Source organism: Schistocerca nitens, chromosome 7 (assembly GCF_023898315.1).
Source record: "Schistocerca nitens isolate TAMUIC-IGC-003100 chromosome 7, iqSchNite1.1, whole genome shotgun sequence".
NCBI lineage: Eukaryota > Metazoa > Arthropoda > Insecta > Orthoptera > Acrididae > Schistocerca > Schistocerca nitens.
In genome coordinates, this window is record NC_064620.1 from 98027220 (window position 1) to 98044608 (window position 17389).

At 38.5% G+C, this 17389-nt stretch overlaps 1 protein-coding gene across 2 annotated transcripts in view; it reads left to right on the forward strand.

Annotated features, from left to right (window-relative positions):
- The first annotated feature begins 13345 nt into the window (after positions 1-13345).
- LOC126194916 (transmembrane protein 68) overlaps positions 13346-17389 on the forward strand; it is a 120713-nt gene continuing 116669 nt past the window's right edge. Inside the window, exons 1-2 of one of the 2 annotated variants that reach the window (XM_049933289.1) lie at positions 13346-13712; positions 13849-13987. In XM_049933289.1, the coding sequence (XP_049789246.1) occupies positions 13667-13712; positions 13849-13987 (185 nt within the window). In that variant the 5' untranslated portion in view covers positions 13346-13666. The remainder of the gene's footprint in view (positions 13713-13848; positions 13988-17389) is intronic. The other variant, XM_049933288.1, reaches the window with a different exon arrangement.

The window sequence follows — 17389 nt, forward strand, 5'->3', positions numbered from 1 at the left end:
GAATGAAGTGAGACATCGCATAACAGCAGCTGTGGAAACTGTAACTGAGACATGCTTGCTGCAGTGTGGGAACAATTTGAATACCACACTGACATATGCAGTGCATCTCAAGGGCAGCATATTGAATACCTATTAAAAGGTATGAAAAAAAGGAGTTTCCAGTTTATCAAAAAACAAAATTCATTATATTTGTTTATTAGTTGCAGAAATATAGATGTGCCAAATCAGATGATTCTTTTGGGTATACCCTGTATATCAATCGATATACACTTGTTTATTTTATTTTCATGTCATTACATCAGAGAACTGCAATAATTAAAAAACTGTCTCATGTGCATGTTGTCCAGTGTCATTCATATATTTTTAATAATCCCAGCCAAGGTCAACTTTCCAATAGCACTGAAGTCTGCAATGGACAAAAGGATATCACAAAAGGGTGTCTGTAGTAGCTGGTTCATTGGTGGAGGAGGAGATTAGTGTTTAACGTCCCATCGACAACGAGGTCATTAGAGACGGAGCGCAAGCTCGGGTTAGGGAATGATGGGGAAGGAAATCGGCCGTGCCCTTTGAAAGGAACCATCCCGGCATTTGCCTGAAAGGATTTAGGGAAATCACGGAAAACCTAAATCAGGATGGCCGGAGACGGGATTGAATCGTCGTCTTCCCGAATGCGAGTCCAGTGTGCTAACCACTGCGCCACCTCGCTCGGTCTGGTTCATTGGTGGAATAGAGTCTTTTCTGAAAGAAAAAAAAGAATGACATATGACAGTTCAAGAGAAATTTTTTAAAAAAAACTTGTCAACCACTCCTTCCACTGTGATGATTATGTAGATTCAATAATTAGAGATTCCTGTTAGCTGAATGACAAGTACCTATGTTCTTATAACGCAAAGATAACAATTACTTTATGATAAATATGGATGTGGTTATACTAATAAGTTAAGAAACAATGGCTGCAATAGATGTCTTTAAAAAAACTGACATTCTTGTTAATTTTACTGTGCTAACCTTAGCTTGAGTAAGCACAGATAATTTACATGTTTAGGGGTATAATGCCAGGTGGTGGACAATTTTGTTGGTTTGAAGCATTCATTAAAAGACTGAAAGTCGATATCCCAATGGGAGCTACAAGTGAACAATATTTTTGCTACAGATGTGGCTGTGTGAACTCTGGATATTAATGCACTGTCAGACTTTATGGTACATTAAAAGATCATAATAAGCCATCAAGTTAAAAAATGTGGTGCTTCACACAAGTACAATATATGTCAATTTAAGTTATCTTCAACCATCTACAATTTGACATAAAGAAGGACAGTGAAAATAACTTGATATTCAAGTTAAAAATATAGCACTCCATGCACTTCTTCCACGTGCTACAGCTATGCAGATTCAGTAACTAGAGTCCTGTTCTGCTCTTATGTTGCTATAATTCAGTGATAAATATGGGTTGGCTTACCATGATAATACCAATAACTGATAAACACAACAATGATGCTCTATAACTGGGAAAGTATCACCATTTATTAGAAACAAAAAAGGAAAAAAATGCTAACTTTCCTCTTAATCTTACTGTGGTGAAGTTAGCATGTGTAAACACAAATAATTCACAAGCTTCAGTGAATAATGGTAATTGTGAGACAATGTTGTTGCTCTGAAGCATTAATGGGCTTGTGATCCCAATATTTTCAGTAAAAGGTGTTGTTCTGACACTACTGTTATGTTTACTAAAAGAGGAATTCCCAATGGGAAACCGATTGGAACAATATTTGCTGCTATTGATGTGATGTCACTGAGGAAATTGGGGCACTACTGTTTTATCAAAATGTTTTGCAGAACGAAAAATCATTTTTTCTAAAACAGAGGAAGCTGTTAATACAAATAGTACACACAACTGGTGTGGTTTATCGATTTGATTAAGTTTATTATGGCACTATCTGCTACATAAAACGAAACAGTCCTTTCCACTATTGCAGCACTAGAAACACATGCGAGATAGCCAAGACTATTTTTGCAACAATCGTCATTTTAATATGCCTGATTTACATAAATAACACGACCGAATCCACGAAGTACTGAAATCAAATGCATATTACTACAAATAAACAGTATTATTTAAGAAAACAATGAAATAGTCTCATCTGTCCGTCATATGCTATAGTTTCTCACGTACAAGATTGAAAAGATGAAGCACACCATCCTCTGATAAGCGAAATCTGGATGTAAATAAGCAACTGGCGTCATCACACTTTCCTTTCCATATTCTCATGAACAGTTCAGCCAAAATATCGCTATCTGCATCTGTCACAATTTCTACCATCTTGAAAAATTCCTGGGTAAGTTTGCTACTCGGTCAGAAATCGCCAGCTAAGTTATCCAGAGTTTTTTTTTCTCCAGTTAGGTGTATTTTGGGTACGTACAAAGTGTTTCTCGCACTATTCCAAGAATAGCACTTAACTGGATGCTAACCGCACTAACCAGAGATTTACAAAAATACGTCGTTCTTGGAATGATTTATTATAATTATTGCTATAATAAAATCTTGCGTAATGATTTATGGCCCTCATTGAAAATGCCGCGTGGGATTAGCCGAGCGGTCTAAGGTGCTGCAGTCATGGACTGTGCGGCTGGTCCTGGAGGAGGTTCGAGTCCTCCCTTGGGCATGGGTGTGTGTGTTTGTCCTTAGGATAATTTAGGTTAAGTAGTGTGTAAACTTAGGGACTGATGACCTCAGCTGTTAAGATCCATAAGATTTCACACACATTTGAACAACATTGAAAATTTATCACAAATGTATCACCATTATCAATAAATGTCACATAATGACGCATCAATGGTACAAGACTTCAAGATAGAACGTGATAATATGCCATATCTCCAGTTAAATATTTTTTTATATAATTTTGTTGTAGATTGTCTTGAAAAATCGTAATGAAATAACTTGTGTCTGTTTTTGTTTGACCACAATAATGCAGTTAAGAATGATTATTATTATTTGCCAGCTAAGTTTAGTTGTCTTGCATTTAGAATATTTCGTATTATAACTTTTACATTAGGTGGAGAGGGGCATATAGATTTGTATTGTCCTGCGTAGAACAGAAGTAATACTGACTACGAGAGAAATACTTTACTGTTGTAGTAGTTAATGCTTTCATTGCCTTTATATAGCAAAACTAGTTACTACTCACAAAAATATTATAAGTGCCTACATAAATCCATGCAGAGTCTCAACAATGAAAAAGTGCCAATGTCAAAATGCTACCTAAATGGAAAAAACCGAATCAAGACGCCAAATCTTATAGATTGATAAAGCCTCTATTCGATCATTGGATAAACATTTGGCGCCATCCTCACAAATAGACTTCAGAGATTCACGGACAAGAAAAATTTAGTACTAGAGGAACAAGCATGATTCCGTAAAAACAGGAGCACTGTAGATCCAATATTGCAACTGGTTAGTAGTAGCATAGAAACAATAAATGTAGGCAATGTAGCAGCTGCACTACTGCTCAACACTGAATGGGCGTTCGACAAAGTATGGCATATAGGGCTACTGCACAAGTTAATAAAACTTGATACACTAATAGAGGTAGTCAAATTGATCAAAAACATAGTAATAGAAAGATCCATAAAAATAAAAGTAGGAAGTGAATTCTCAGAAACACACGTACCAGCAGCAGGAGTACTGCAGGGGGTGATAGTATCACCACTACTCTACGACTTATACTCAGCAGACATACCAAAACCAAGAGGATTGAATGAGGAGATACCTCTATATGCCAACGATATGGCCTTCTGGTGTCAAACCCCATGCACGGAAAAAAAAATGAACAGATATATCAAAATCCGAGAAAAGTGGATGTCAACATGGAGGATATGCCTCAACCCAACAAAATCACAACTCCTAATTATATTACATAGACACATAACGCAATACAAGCCACAGAACCCAGATAATGCACAAATCACTTTATGGGGACAAAAAGTAGAGCTGAAAATGACAGTAATGTACCTCAGGCTGGAAATAGACAACCTACTGAATTGCGCGAAAAATACGACGAAATAAAATTGGGATAGGAAGCACAAAATTATCAAAAATAAAACTACTACAGTACTAAACCAGAGGAGCCGCAATTTCTGTTGTCCTACACATCTACAAAATGTTTGTTAGGCCAGTGTCGAAATATTCTGTGATAGCATGGTGTGGGACAGAAATGCAATATAATAGAATGAGATCCACAGAGCAGAGAATGTTGAGAACAATTGCAGAACTACTGTATGAACCAACAGCCACATTACATGCCACACTTGCAACAAACTCAGTGGAGGAAGGATTAGTAAGGCAAATGGCAACATATGGAAACAATAGGATTATTACTAGCAATAACATCAAGCAACTCTTCCAAAAAAATTCATATTATCTCAAAATATCAAGATATAAATACCTATATCCAACACACATCATGGCCATAGCAACAGAAACCATACACCCAGGGAAGCATGAAGAAATCAAGACAGACAATTACCACAACACCTATGAAGACATTAAATTTTAAAATAGAAGACTAGAATAACAAAGGAATGCTACCTGACTCCAGCTGAGGTTTTAGGTCGTTTCCCTCAGCTGTAAGGCAAATGCCAGAGTCGTGTATATCCCCCACCAACAACAAAAAGCAAAAAAAGAACAATAACAATAACGAAAATAATACAAAAATACCAGAACAAAACAAAAAGACAAATTAGATCCTTAACCAAAATGAAAAGTAAATGCTGCCAAAAAAGCAGTGCTTAAGTCTAAGCTAAGGCTCCAAAGTGGCATTAAGCCCTCTATGAGGCAGCCCCACCCTTCCAGTGGAGGAATGAAAAATGAAAAAGAAAGATGAGCCTTAAGTAAAAGTTCAGTAAGAAAATATTTAGAAATTGTACTGCTCAGTTTCTCTGCTGTTCTGAAAATGAAACAACTTAATTTAAATCGCAGGTCGTGTGTCCTTTGCACAGTTAGTTTAAATTTATATTTGTTGTCTAATGATGGCGGCTGCAGATCGTCAGCGAAGATGCTCGAACAGCTGAAAATGCTAATTGTTGAAAAATCTTAATGAATTTGACATGGAAGGGTATTTACTGTACCTAAATAATTCCAACAAACGTTCTTTTATTGTATATTGAAAGCAAGCAGAAGAGAGCGTTAAATATGTAATGACTCTCTTTTAATAACGAAGAATTAACATGACCTCATATAGTATTATTATAATGTAGCTCTAAGATACACATTTTTAATATATGGTTATTCTTCGATGATTACACATTTTCAACATGCAATCATTCTTAGCGTTTTGTGAATATTTCCTAGAAAAAGGTTTACATTACTGTTTATTATTCATTGTTCATAAGGGCATGTTATATAGTCCTCTGGGACACTATGAGCACACTCATTCGAAGTTTGTGAGTAGCATGCCACACATTCTGTTTAAAGTTCATATTTTATGCACAGTTTACAAGTACGTTGCACCCATTTGTTGAATGACTTTACATAAGCTGTCATCAGGTGTGTGTACATACACAACAAAAAACACTGAATACAGAATTACATTAGTGAACAAATATATATATTACTTTCTGTCACAAGTACTTTATCATACACTGGTGTCCAAAATTAAAGCAATGGTTCAAATGGTTCAAATGGCTCTGAGCACTATGGACTTAACATCTGTGGTCATCAGTCCCCTAGAACTTAGAACTACTTAAACCTAACTAACCTAAGGACATCACACACATCCATGCCCGAGGCAGGATTCGAACCTACGACCGTAGCAGTCGCGCGGTTCCGGACTGAGCGCCTAGAACCGCTAGACCACCGCGGGCGGCATTAAAGCAATGAACTGATATTTCTTGTCTTATGTGTAATTTACTGTGTAACCAAACAAACTGTCATCAGACGTCCATACATTCGTCTTCTGCACTTACTAAGTGTAGAAGTATTAAACCGGAATTTGGTAGCAATAATTACACGTCTGTTGTTGAAACTGAAAACAATAATTTATGCAAAATAATCTCCATTGCTATTTATACATTTCTCCCACCCATACGGCAGGCTATGAATGCTACGCCAAAAAAAAACAGTTCTTCCTTTGAAGGGAACAAGTTAGCGAGCCATTTTCGTACATTTTCATACGAAATGAAGCGTTGTTCAAGAGCGTGTCCCACTGATGCAAATACACGATAATCGGACGGAGCCAAGTCTGGCGAATAAGCCGCATGCCTTAGTATTTCCCAACTGAACGCCTCGATCGTTTCCCTGATCCGTCTTGTGTGGGGCGTTATCATGGAGCAATATCACTCTGTGTTGCCTTTTTCCATATCCAGGTCATTTTTCATGTAATGTTCGATTTAAATCGATTATTTGCCGTTGGTAGCGATCAGCCTTGACGTTTTTACCACGTTTTAGCAGCTCATAATAGATGACACCTCTTGATCCCACCAAACACTGAGCAATGTCTTCTTTCCAAAGCGATTTGGTCTTGCAGTGGATGTCGATGGTCTGCCTGGATTCAACCATGATTTACGACGCTTAGGACACAAAATACATCCATTTTTCAACACCTGTCACTATTCGATGGAGAAACGACATTCTTTTATATCTGGCAAGCGGCATTTCAAAGGTGGTCTTTCGATTTGCTTTCGTGGAAAACATTTTCAAACTTCCTGCGCCTTTCCCATAGCTTTCAACCGAAAAGAAGCGGCTTTTGCGTCGTAATCAATTGTTCCGTGAGTTCCTGTTGAGTTTGAGTATCATTTTCATCCAATGGGGCTTGCAGTTCGTTGTCTTCGAACTTTTCTGGTGGTTGTCCGCACTCGTCGTTTCTCAATTCAAAATCACCACTTTTGAATTTTTTGAAGCACTCGAAACACTGTTTTCCCAAGTGCATGTATGCCAAAAGCTTCGACAAGCTTTTTGCAGCAGTTTTCTATAATGATAACAGAAAACCAATGCTGTCCGGAAATCGTAGCTCGTAATCACCAAACTCGACATGTTTACAGGTTTGAAACAGATACCTATGTATGGAACTTGTGTTTTTGTGTGTTGACATTCGTTGTCTGCCGTTACAGGAGGCAGATGGCGCTGCAGACGCGGTCTCAAGGGCCCTATACTAAAATGGTTCAAATGGCTCTGAGCACTATGGGACTCAACTGCTGAGGTTATTAGTCCCCTAGAACTTAGAACTAGTTAAACCTAACTAACCTAAGGACATCACAAACATCCATGCCCGAGGCAGGATTCGAACCTGCGACCGTAACGGTCTTGCGGTTCCAGACTGCAGCGCCTTTAACCGCACGGTCACTTCGGCCGGCTGGCCCTATACTTACGGCTAGCACCTTCTATAGGGAAATTCCGGTTTCATACTTCTACACCTGGTAGAAAGGCATTCCAGTCAACGGACAACCGCATCAATGATGACGTCAGGGCACATGTCGAAAAGGGTAGTGTTTGCCAGGTAGGACCACATCCACAATCGCTGTGTATATGTCCAACGACGATGCAGTATGTCTCAAAGAAGACGCCTACCAGACTCTCTGTGGTGGAGGGCCAAAAGAAGAAAGGAAGCAGGCAGTCGCAGACTGATGAGGCCCAATAACTTGGTGTGAATTGTACTGTTTCTCGGATATAGCAACAATTTATAGAGATCAAAACAGTACCCCAAAAACCTGAGCATGAAAGAGAGAGAGAGAGAGCCGTTATTTGGATGTAAGATGGTACCGCCTTAGCACTGTACAGCAACTGGCATCTGAAGTCGCAACATCCACTGGACGTGCTGTATCGAGACAAACTTTGTCCAGGCTTTAGAAGAGTGACCTTCATTGTGGGAGACCTACTGTATGTGTACCTTTGATGTGTCTTCACAGAAAGGAAGGTCTAGAGTGGAGTCGTCAACACGACACTTGAGTGGTCGAACAGTGGGCCAATGTTCTTTTCACAGATGTCCCGATTTGGTCTCGTGAGTAATTTTCGGCACATGCATCTGGAGGGAACGTGGAACTCGATTTCAGGACCCAAACACTATGGAAAGAGACCAATATCGACTATGATCCCTAATGTTGTGGGTAGGGATTATGTTGACCACATGAACACCTCTTCATGAAACTGTATGGGTGAATTGGCAAGGTATCGATAATTGCTGCAAGTATCGTGACGACATATTCAGACCTCATGTGTGGTTGACGAGGTGATGGACGATAATGATGGACCTCATAAAGCAAGAGCGGTTCATGTTTTCTTGGAAACGGAAGAAATTGCACCATGGTGTTGTCTGCTCAGTCTCACGATTTGAATCCTATAGAGCATGTGTTGGGTGCATAGGAAGATGGGTTGCATCACTTCAGCATCCACCAACCGTTCTCCAGAGATGGGTAATTTGATGGTGAGGACATCGGAGGGGAGTCTGTTGTGACTTGGCAAGACAGCCAAGCCACTAGGAGATAGCCGAAAGGCACGCGTTTAAGCTCACGCAGGGTGTCGTGAGGCCTGGAACAGTTAAAGGAGTTGAGTCTAGTAAATAAAGTACGGAGCTTCTGGAATACTTAACTTTAATCCATAATTGGTGAACATCGATCTGACGGTACATGTATCACAAGATACATATCAATTGATAATGGCGCCTTGCTCGGTCGTAGCAAATGACGTAGCTGAAGGCTATGCTAACTACCGTCTCGGCAAATAAGAGTGTAATTTGTCAGTGAACCATCGCTAGCAAAGTCGGCTGTACAACTGGGGCGAGTGCTAGGAAGTCTCTCTAGACCTGCCGTGTGCAATCACTGACAGTGGCGACACGCGGGTCCGACGTATACTAACGGACCGCGGCCGATTTAAAGGCTACCACCTAGCAAGTGTGGTGTCTGGCGGTGACACCACATAGTCCATGAGCCAATTTTTCGCATTTTGCCACCACCATTGATCCTTGCTCCTTCCATCTGCATAATACAGAATAGTTTCCTTATCCCTAGCCAGAAACAAGTCCCACTTACTGTTTCTGTATTATTGCTTTGCTCACGGACCCCCCCCCCCCCGCCACTCCCCACCCCAAATGGCCTTACCATCAAATTAACCATCTCCGGTCCATCTACAACATCAGGTGCAACCACTGTGCTGCATTGAATGATGATAAAAAACAGGCAGTCTGTTCACATGAATGGCCACTGCAAACTGCGGCCAAGAAACAAGTGCTGAGCACACTGCCCAACATGGCATACTTAATTTCAATGACTGCTTCACAGCCTGTGCCATATGGATCTTTCCCACCAACAAAGGCTTTTATGAATTGCGCAGGTGGGAACTTTCTCTGCAATACATCCTAAGTTCCTGTAAACCTCTTGGCCTCAACCTTCGTTTGCCATTGTCCTTACCCATCCTTCCCTGCCCTGTTCCCACTCCAGCACTACACAGCCCTCATGCCTCCATCGCACTCAATCTTTTCACTTCCCTCCTTCTCCATTATGCCCCTCACCCCACCTCTCCACTGCACATAGCGTCTAACCTCCCTACTGCACATAGCTTCCATAACCTCTCTCCACCTCATCCCTTCACACTCCCCATCAGCACTTCACTGTCTGCCAACCCTACCCTACTATCCCTACCCTCCCTGCCCCAGCCTCCTCCTTACCCCCACCCAAACGCCAATCCCATCATGCACTGTTACTGCTGCTCACAGTGTGGCTTCAGTTGCCTAAGACTACTGTCATGTGTGTGTGTGTGTGTGTGTGTGTGTGTGTGTGTGTGTGTGTGTGTGTGTGTGTGTTTGAGTGTGTGATCTATTTTTGATGTAGTCCTTACTGGCTGAAAGCTTTATTTGTGACAGTCTTTTTGATGTGGCAGTCTGCGACTCAGCATCTCCACTACGTGGTGTGAAATAAAATATTACTTTTCACCTTTAATTGTTTAAGCAGTTCACGAGTTGGGTATATATCTGGTAACGAAACATTGTGTAGGTTTTACAATAGCAGAAAAGAGCAAGTAAGAACTTAAGCTAATGAAGAAATTTTTATCCAATAACATTTTTAAGTGAAAAAGTCAGCTGTAAGGAAGGAGAAAATTGCAGTTGTTTATAGTTTTCTTTGTTACATAGGAAAATAGGCATGACGGATTAGGTAATTGGGCTCTATTTATTCCCTTATAAAATTAATATTGTTTTATGTGTTTGTATGTATATATCTTTGCTAGTAAGTAAATGTCGATGTTTTCAAATGTTTCACTTCACTTCTTGGTACTTTTCTGCATAAAATTGATCAAGAACATATGTTATGAAGTTATATTTGGCCGTTAATAAACTTTATTGTTTTCAGTTCCTCAAGTCCTATACTATATTCTGACTTTTTGTAAGTATCACGTATGGTATTATGGTATCTTGGGCTTAAGTGAACTGACGGGATGTGACATGACCTCCACTGTGAATACACCCTGACGTGAAGGTCTATTGACATCTAGAGGGAATCAGCCTTTATGTAAATAAAATAAATAAAAATAAAAACTCCCACATGTGTTGTGTAGCCAGTTAATGTTAACCAGTCTCCAGGTCCAAACGCGTGGGTGTACATCTTAAGGTGCAATGTGTGAACAGGCTTAACCTTGATGGCTGGTAAATACTGTTTTTCTCTTTTTGGGGGCTAAATTCTCATAGCGCAACATCTTTCTCCCTGCCTTCTGCCATTAAATAAAAGAATAGTGGCAGCTGGTATTTTCTGCGACTGTGTGGATCACAGTATTCTCCCAGATAAATTGATATTTCATGGGATTGATGGTATAGCAAACAAATGGATAATGTCATATCTAACCAAAAGAATGCAGAAGGCTGTACTTAGCAATTCAGTCAAAATAGTCCAAGCACATGATTCTGACTGGAAAGAAATCGTGTATGGGGTTTCCCCAGGGCTCAATTGTAAGTCTGCTATTGTTCCTTTTATATCTTAATGATTATCCACCTAGTATACAACAAACACAATTATTTCTTTTTGCAGGTGACACTAACATTACAATCAGTCTAAGCAGACAAATAGAAACAGAAGAAATGAAAAACAAAGTTCTTAAAAATATTGTTGGCTGGTTTTCAGCAAATGGTTTCATCCTCAATTTTAAAAACATGTTCAGCTCTGTGCATCTAGGGATACTAGACTAATGATAAGAATAATGCAAGATGAGGAACTAATCAGTAGGGTGGAACCTTCAAAATTCTTAGTTGTTCACACTGATTAGTATTTAAACAGGAAAGAACACATTTTGGAACTCATAAAACAACTTAGTTCCGCCACACTTTCGCTTAGAATCGTTGCAAAACTTGGAGAGAGGCAAATCAGTAAGTTTATATATTTTGCTTACTTTCATTCAATAATGGCATATGGAATAATGATGTGGTGTAACTCACCTGTAATAAAGAAAGTCTTTGTTGCTCAAAAACATACTGTAAGAATAATTTGTTGTGCTCACCAACAACGATCTTATGTTAAGGAATTGGGTATTCTGACTATTGGTTCGCAGTATATTTATTACCTTATGGCGTTTATTAAAATGGTTCAAATGGCTCTGAGCACTATGGGACTTAACATCTATGGTCATCAGTCCCCTGTGAGTTTATTGTAAATAATCCGCTGTAGTTCAAAAGAAACAATGATAATTACAATACCAGAAGAAAAAATTACATTCATTTCTCCACATTAAGGTTGTCTTTAGCACAAAAAGGAATGCACAACGCTGCAATTAAAATTTTCGATCACTTACCTGGTGATATAAAATGTCTGACAGGCAGGAAAGTAAAATCTGAAAACAAACTGAGAAAGTTTATCATTGATATCTCCTATTCCACAGAAAAATTTCTATTATTGTAATGTGTAAAAGATGATGGGTAGGAGAAATATTCATAATGTAGCCACATGTACAAATCAATTTGCGGCGTAAATGTAAAATGAGTTTTTCTACATCATTACTACGTACAGTGCTAAATGTCCCGGGTCCATGAAAATAAGTAACCAACTATTCTTGCAAGCCCTTCCCTCTTAATCTTACGTAAGCGGTTCACCTCCTGTAGCTGTGCCGGTACAGATATTTCTTTCTTGTTCTCTGTCAATTCCACAATACCGTACACAACATTTCCCTTTCCTTAGTACCCTACAATGGAGCCCACATTTTAAATTTATCCCCAGGTACAGAAGGCAAAGGTCCTGAGTTCGAGTCTCGGTCCAGCACATATGTTTAATGTGACACAAAGTTCCTTATTTAAGAATTAACGCATAAAAGAACATTAAAAATGTTACTTTAGATCAATGATATGTAACATATGATGCTTTGTTTCTAAAATAGTTATTGAAACAAAATGGAAAAGGAAGTAAAATTTTTTGATGAGAGTTAGGGAAATTTATGCAGACAGAAGTCAAAACTATAACACTATCTGACACTGCTGTTCGATATCGCAGCTGGTGTAACTTGACATTTAATAGATTTAAAAAAGTTTTACAATTGGGAGTCGGGTTAATTTGATCTATTAGTGATAAAATTTGTGCCTAGAGACGTGCTTTCGTAGTTACAGTTCAAACGAAATATTTTTAGTAATTCACCCTAGGAAAGACATATACTTTTGTTATATCACATGTGCAGAACCTAATATTTCTACACACGACAAATTACGCTAGAATCAAGTTCTTTTCACCGGAAAAAAGTCGTTTTCTGTGAACGAAACATACAGCGACAACCTTGGTTCATGAAGCCTTGATTGGATTAATTCCTGCGAATAGTTTACTGGTTCCCTTGTACCTGTTGGTCGGAAAATTCTTAAGACGCTCCCTAACATTCTTAGTGTACATTCGATGTCCCATAATATCTTTATTTATTGTACTAGGTACACGGTTTCTAGGGCTTTTATAATGCTTTTCATATTTATTACCTGTCTTATCGAATTTACAGAACGCGCATATTTTGCTGCTTTGTCTTGGGAGCCCTTTGAACCATAACCATCACTGCTTCAACTGCATAACGATTGCTGATCTCCGTCTATATGTGAACACCGTTTAAAAGCAATTATGTATATCATCAACAAATCTAAATAAATTGGTGTTTCCGTCATGTTTGCGTTTTAGAAGTATGTTTCCAGGCGTGAATAGTGCACTTAATATCAAATTGCGGTTTTCTTTGGCGTATTCTGTTACTTCTGTAAATAAAGGGAAAATATGTCACTAATCACATATGTATATATTGCTATGGGGCGTAAGGACTTAAAAAAACAAGATGCGGCACATAGAATTCGTAAAGAAAATGAGTACTGAACAAAGCATTCGATTCCGTATAAATTAAGTTGCAAGCGACACTCGTAGAAAACCGAAAATGGTATAATCAAGAAATGATGCATAGCTTCATCGTCGCACTTCTCTCGCGACACACATTCCTTCACTTAACGGTATATTCGACTCGTAATACCATGCATGCTATTGCGAAACTGACATATCTTCTAGCGCGTTGTTTTCCATCACAGGAGAGTGACTACGTGTGTTGACATACAAATGTGACCAGTAAGCATGGTCCGTGCGTCAATTATTTTAAGTTTGTCACAGTAAAAGTGACGTACCGCAAGTGCAGCACACCATACGATTTCCTACTTATATAAGCAATAAGTGTGCAAATTTTATAGGAATGACAGTTTTGACAAATGTCACAAGATATTTTGAAAATGCAATTGGTAGGTTGCAGAGCGTTATACTCAGAATAAGATTTTGCACATGGGCACACATTCTATGCGATATTCCCGTAGATGTTGACAGTGGCCAATAATTAGTAATTTTCGCCTTTGGCTTTTCCGTGTCTTTTTTTTCCAGTTGAATACATAGATGTCCACTTTACGTTGTGGTTGACATGGCTTTTAGCGCCGCTTCTGCTTACGTTCATGTTACCTCTAGTCGTATTTTTAATGTTCTATATGAATGCCGTTATACTCTACATTTACAAGCTACATAGGTAAGTTGAAATTTTTCTTCGGTAGTTTCAATTTACTAATTTAAAAGATATTTAAGTGAAGTGTTTCCTCGAAATGAAACATATTTTCCTTGACTGCACACAATGTTTATGTCCTAGACTTTAACCTGAAGCCTGCAATAAATAGAGAATTTTTATGACGAATACTGTATTTAATAAATTATTGCACAGGACAAAATAAAGGAAAAATATGCCTATAGCCTTATATATTGCTGGTAAATTGGAAGACAGATGCCATTACTTGTGAGACAAGGTTTATCTCAGATGACAGAACTCTGAAACATTCTTTACACACCATTTTCACAGTGTAAAGTTGTACTCTGGAATAACATTTATAACACTGTGTTTCATAGAGTTCAAGGAAGACAGTAAAATACTGTAATAGTTGTGGAGTGTGCTTTACTAGGAAATGTTTGCATGTACAGAATATTTTCCGGGGGAAACTTGAGTATCCTTGTAGAAAATAATTTATTTCTACCGATAGATATTTTATGTTACATTTCTATGTCTAAAAGTTTGTTTTCAACATTTATAGCTGCCAAACTCTGACACCAGCTTGGTTTCTTTTTGTAAGTGGAAGCTTATGCCTTTTTTGTGGCATTGCAAAGAGCCTTCTAAGAGGACTTTTATTGTGTAATGCATTGAACATGATTAAACAACACCACAATAAAAGTGCCACAAACCACCATCCAGCTGTCAGGAAAAGAGGCTCCACAAATGTGTGCCCTGCCACCAAATATAAAAAAAATATCTAAAGCAGATATGATTTGTGTATTTACCTGTGTGAAGTCAGTCAATCTATGTTCTGCTTTTGTAATGACCATACAACTTGTTGGTGAAGCTATTTAGAATTTAACAGCTTATAGAACATAAAAGAGAATATGGTTTTTGGGAAATACGGAAGCGTCCGATCCCGCCCGTCTGCTTTGACCCATGACGTCACAAATATGGTGGAAACAAAAACAAACACACACACTTACCACAAGAAGCCTAATGACACTAACGGGACAAGCGCGGGAAATGGGGTGTTTTGGGTGGGGGGGGGGGGGGGGGCAAACTAAATATAAACAAATTTAGACGCCTTGCGTAGCTACAACGTCTAAGTGAAGACAGCCTTGCATGAATACCCACCCACCTCCCCAGGGGTCGTAACCCCTGCAACCCATAGAAGATAAAGATGCTTCAGTAGCTGATTAGTGTTTTTTGTCTTTAAAAATAAATCTCGCGGGATAGAACAAACAGTTCAGAAAGATAAATATAATAAACTAAAACAGAAATTGGAGGAAACAGATAATTAAAATAAGTAATAAGTGTTTTTAAATTTTAAAAAAAATCTCACGAGATAGAACGAACAGATCAGAAAAGTAAATAAAATAAGATAAAACAGAACTGGAGATAGCCACACTCAAACCAAACTCCGCGCCGTCATGACGTCACACACGACAACACAGTTACGTCACGGGTCAAAGCCGACGTGTGGGATCGGACGCTTCTGTCGACCCGGTTTTTGTTAATGCAAAATGTCCCAGGACTGTTTGAGAAATGCTACAGGTGGCATCCCAAAAGACGTCCTGATTGTACCAAGCCCTTATGACCCGTCTTTGCAAATATTGTGAGAAAACTTTTAAGGACTTCATTCTTCACTGGAGGTGTGAAGAATAAAAGACAAAAACTTTAAAGATTGAGAACTGATTGGAGAAATGTAACTAATATTTTAGCAATGGTAACACACAGACCAACTGTCACTGTTGGGCAACTTGTATGTTTGAATGGGATCAGCTAAAGGAGTATTGTGCAAATAGCAAAGTCTCGCATATTTCATTCTTTCCACATTTCACTTACAGCTTCATGGGGAGTACTTTCAAAATTGGTTTCAGTTCTGTGAATCTCTGGAAATTGCAAAGTGGTGGTGCATTTTTATGCAAGATTTTGTTTATGGATGAAGTATTTACAAACCATGGACAAATCAGTCTTCATTGTGTGCACTCACTGATGAACTGAAAATCCACAGAGAAATGGATAAACAATGATATGCCATTGCTACCTGTTTTATTGATGGGATTCTAAATAATCACAAATGTCTGCAGTTCTTAACGGATATGTTTTCACAGTCATTAAAGGACATCCCACTGGACAAAACGTAATCCGTATGATTTCAGTCCCTCCCAATCTGCACAGGTAATTGCTGTTCTAGAGTGTAAAAGAAATTGATACATTTTCCATAACATAACATTCAGAAATTGTTGGATTGGTCATTTAGGAAACACACCAGACTTGACACCTCACGACTTTAATATGTAGGGAAAATAAAAAAAAATTTTTTTTCTTGTTAACTTGTTCAGTCCAGAGGACATGAAATGCTGCATAACGTTGACCTACATTATGAAAATTCCTGATGAAGATATATTAAGTCTGATTTTGATATGATTTCAAAGTGGTGCATTGAGTGACAGCTAGCTTTAAATGTTCAAAAATGTAAAATTCTTCACTTCATGAGACAAAAAAAATGGCATAGCTGATGAATATAGTATTAATGAGTCATAGTTGGAATCTCTAAACTCATTCAAATACTTGAGTACAACACTTAGTAGGGACATGAAGTGGAATGATCACTTAGGCTCATTCATGGGTAGAGCAAGTAGCAAACTTCAGTTTATTGGTAGAATACTAGGGAAATGCAATCAGTCTACAAAGCAGATTGCTTACAAATCACTCGTGTGACCCATCCTAGAATATTATAATATGTGGGATACATACCAGATATGACTAGCAGGAGATATCGAACATATACAGAGAAGGGCAGCACGAATGGTCACAGGTGTTCTTGACCGGCAGGAAAGTATCACTGAGATGTTGAAAGAACGGAACTGGCAGACTTTTGAAGATAGATAGAAACTATCTCAAGAATGTCTACTAACAGTTTCAAGAGAAGGCTTTAAATGATGTCTCTTGGAATATACTACGCACTCCTAAATATCACCCCCAAAAGGGTTCATCAGAATAAGACTAGATTAATTCCAGCACACACAGAGGCATCTAAATAATCATTTTTCCTGTGCTCTATGTATGTATGGAACAGGGAAAAGACCAAATAACTGGTACAGTGGGATGCCCCCTCTGAAAATGATTTTCACAGTGGTTCGCAGAGTGTGGATGTAGATATAGATATCAGAGCCCAGAATCAACATTTTGAGCACCTTATGACATTCATATTAATAAACACATAATTATTCTTGAGTTGTGTTTTTGGTACAATAGGACAAATGTTGTGGGACCTCTGCTTCTAATGACGGACAGTGATATATTGCACTGTTATCTTGTTACTAAATGATATGTTAAATTTCTCTTTCCAGTTCCACAGAATAAGGTATATAGTCCCAGTAT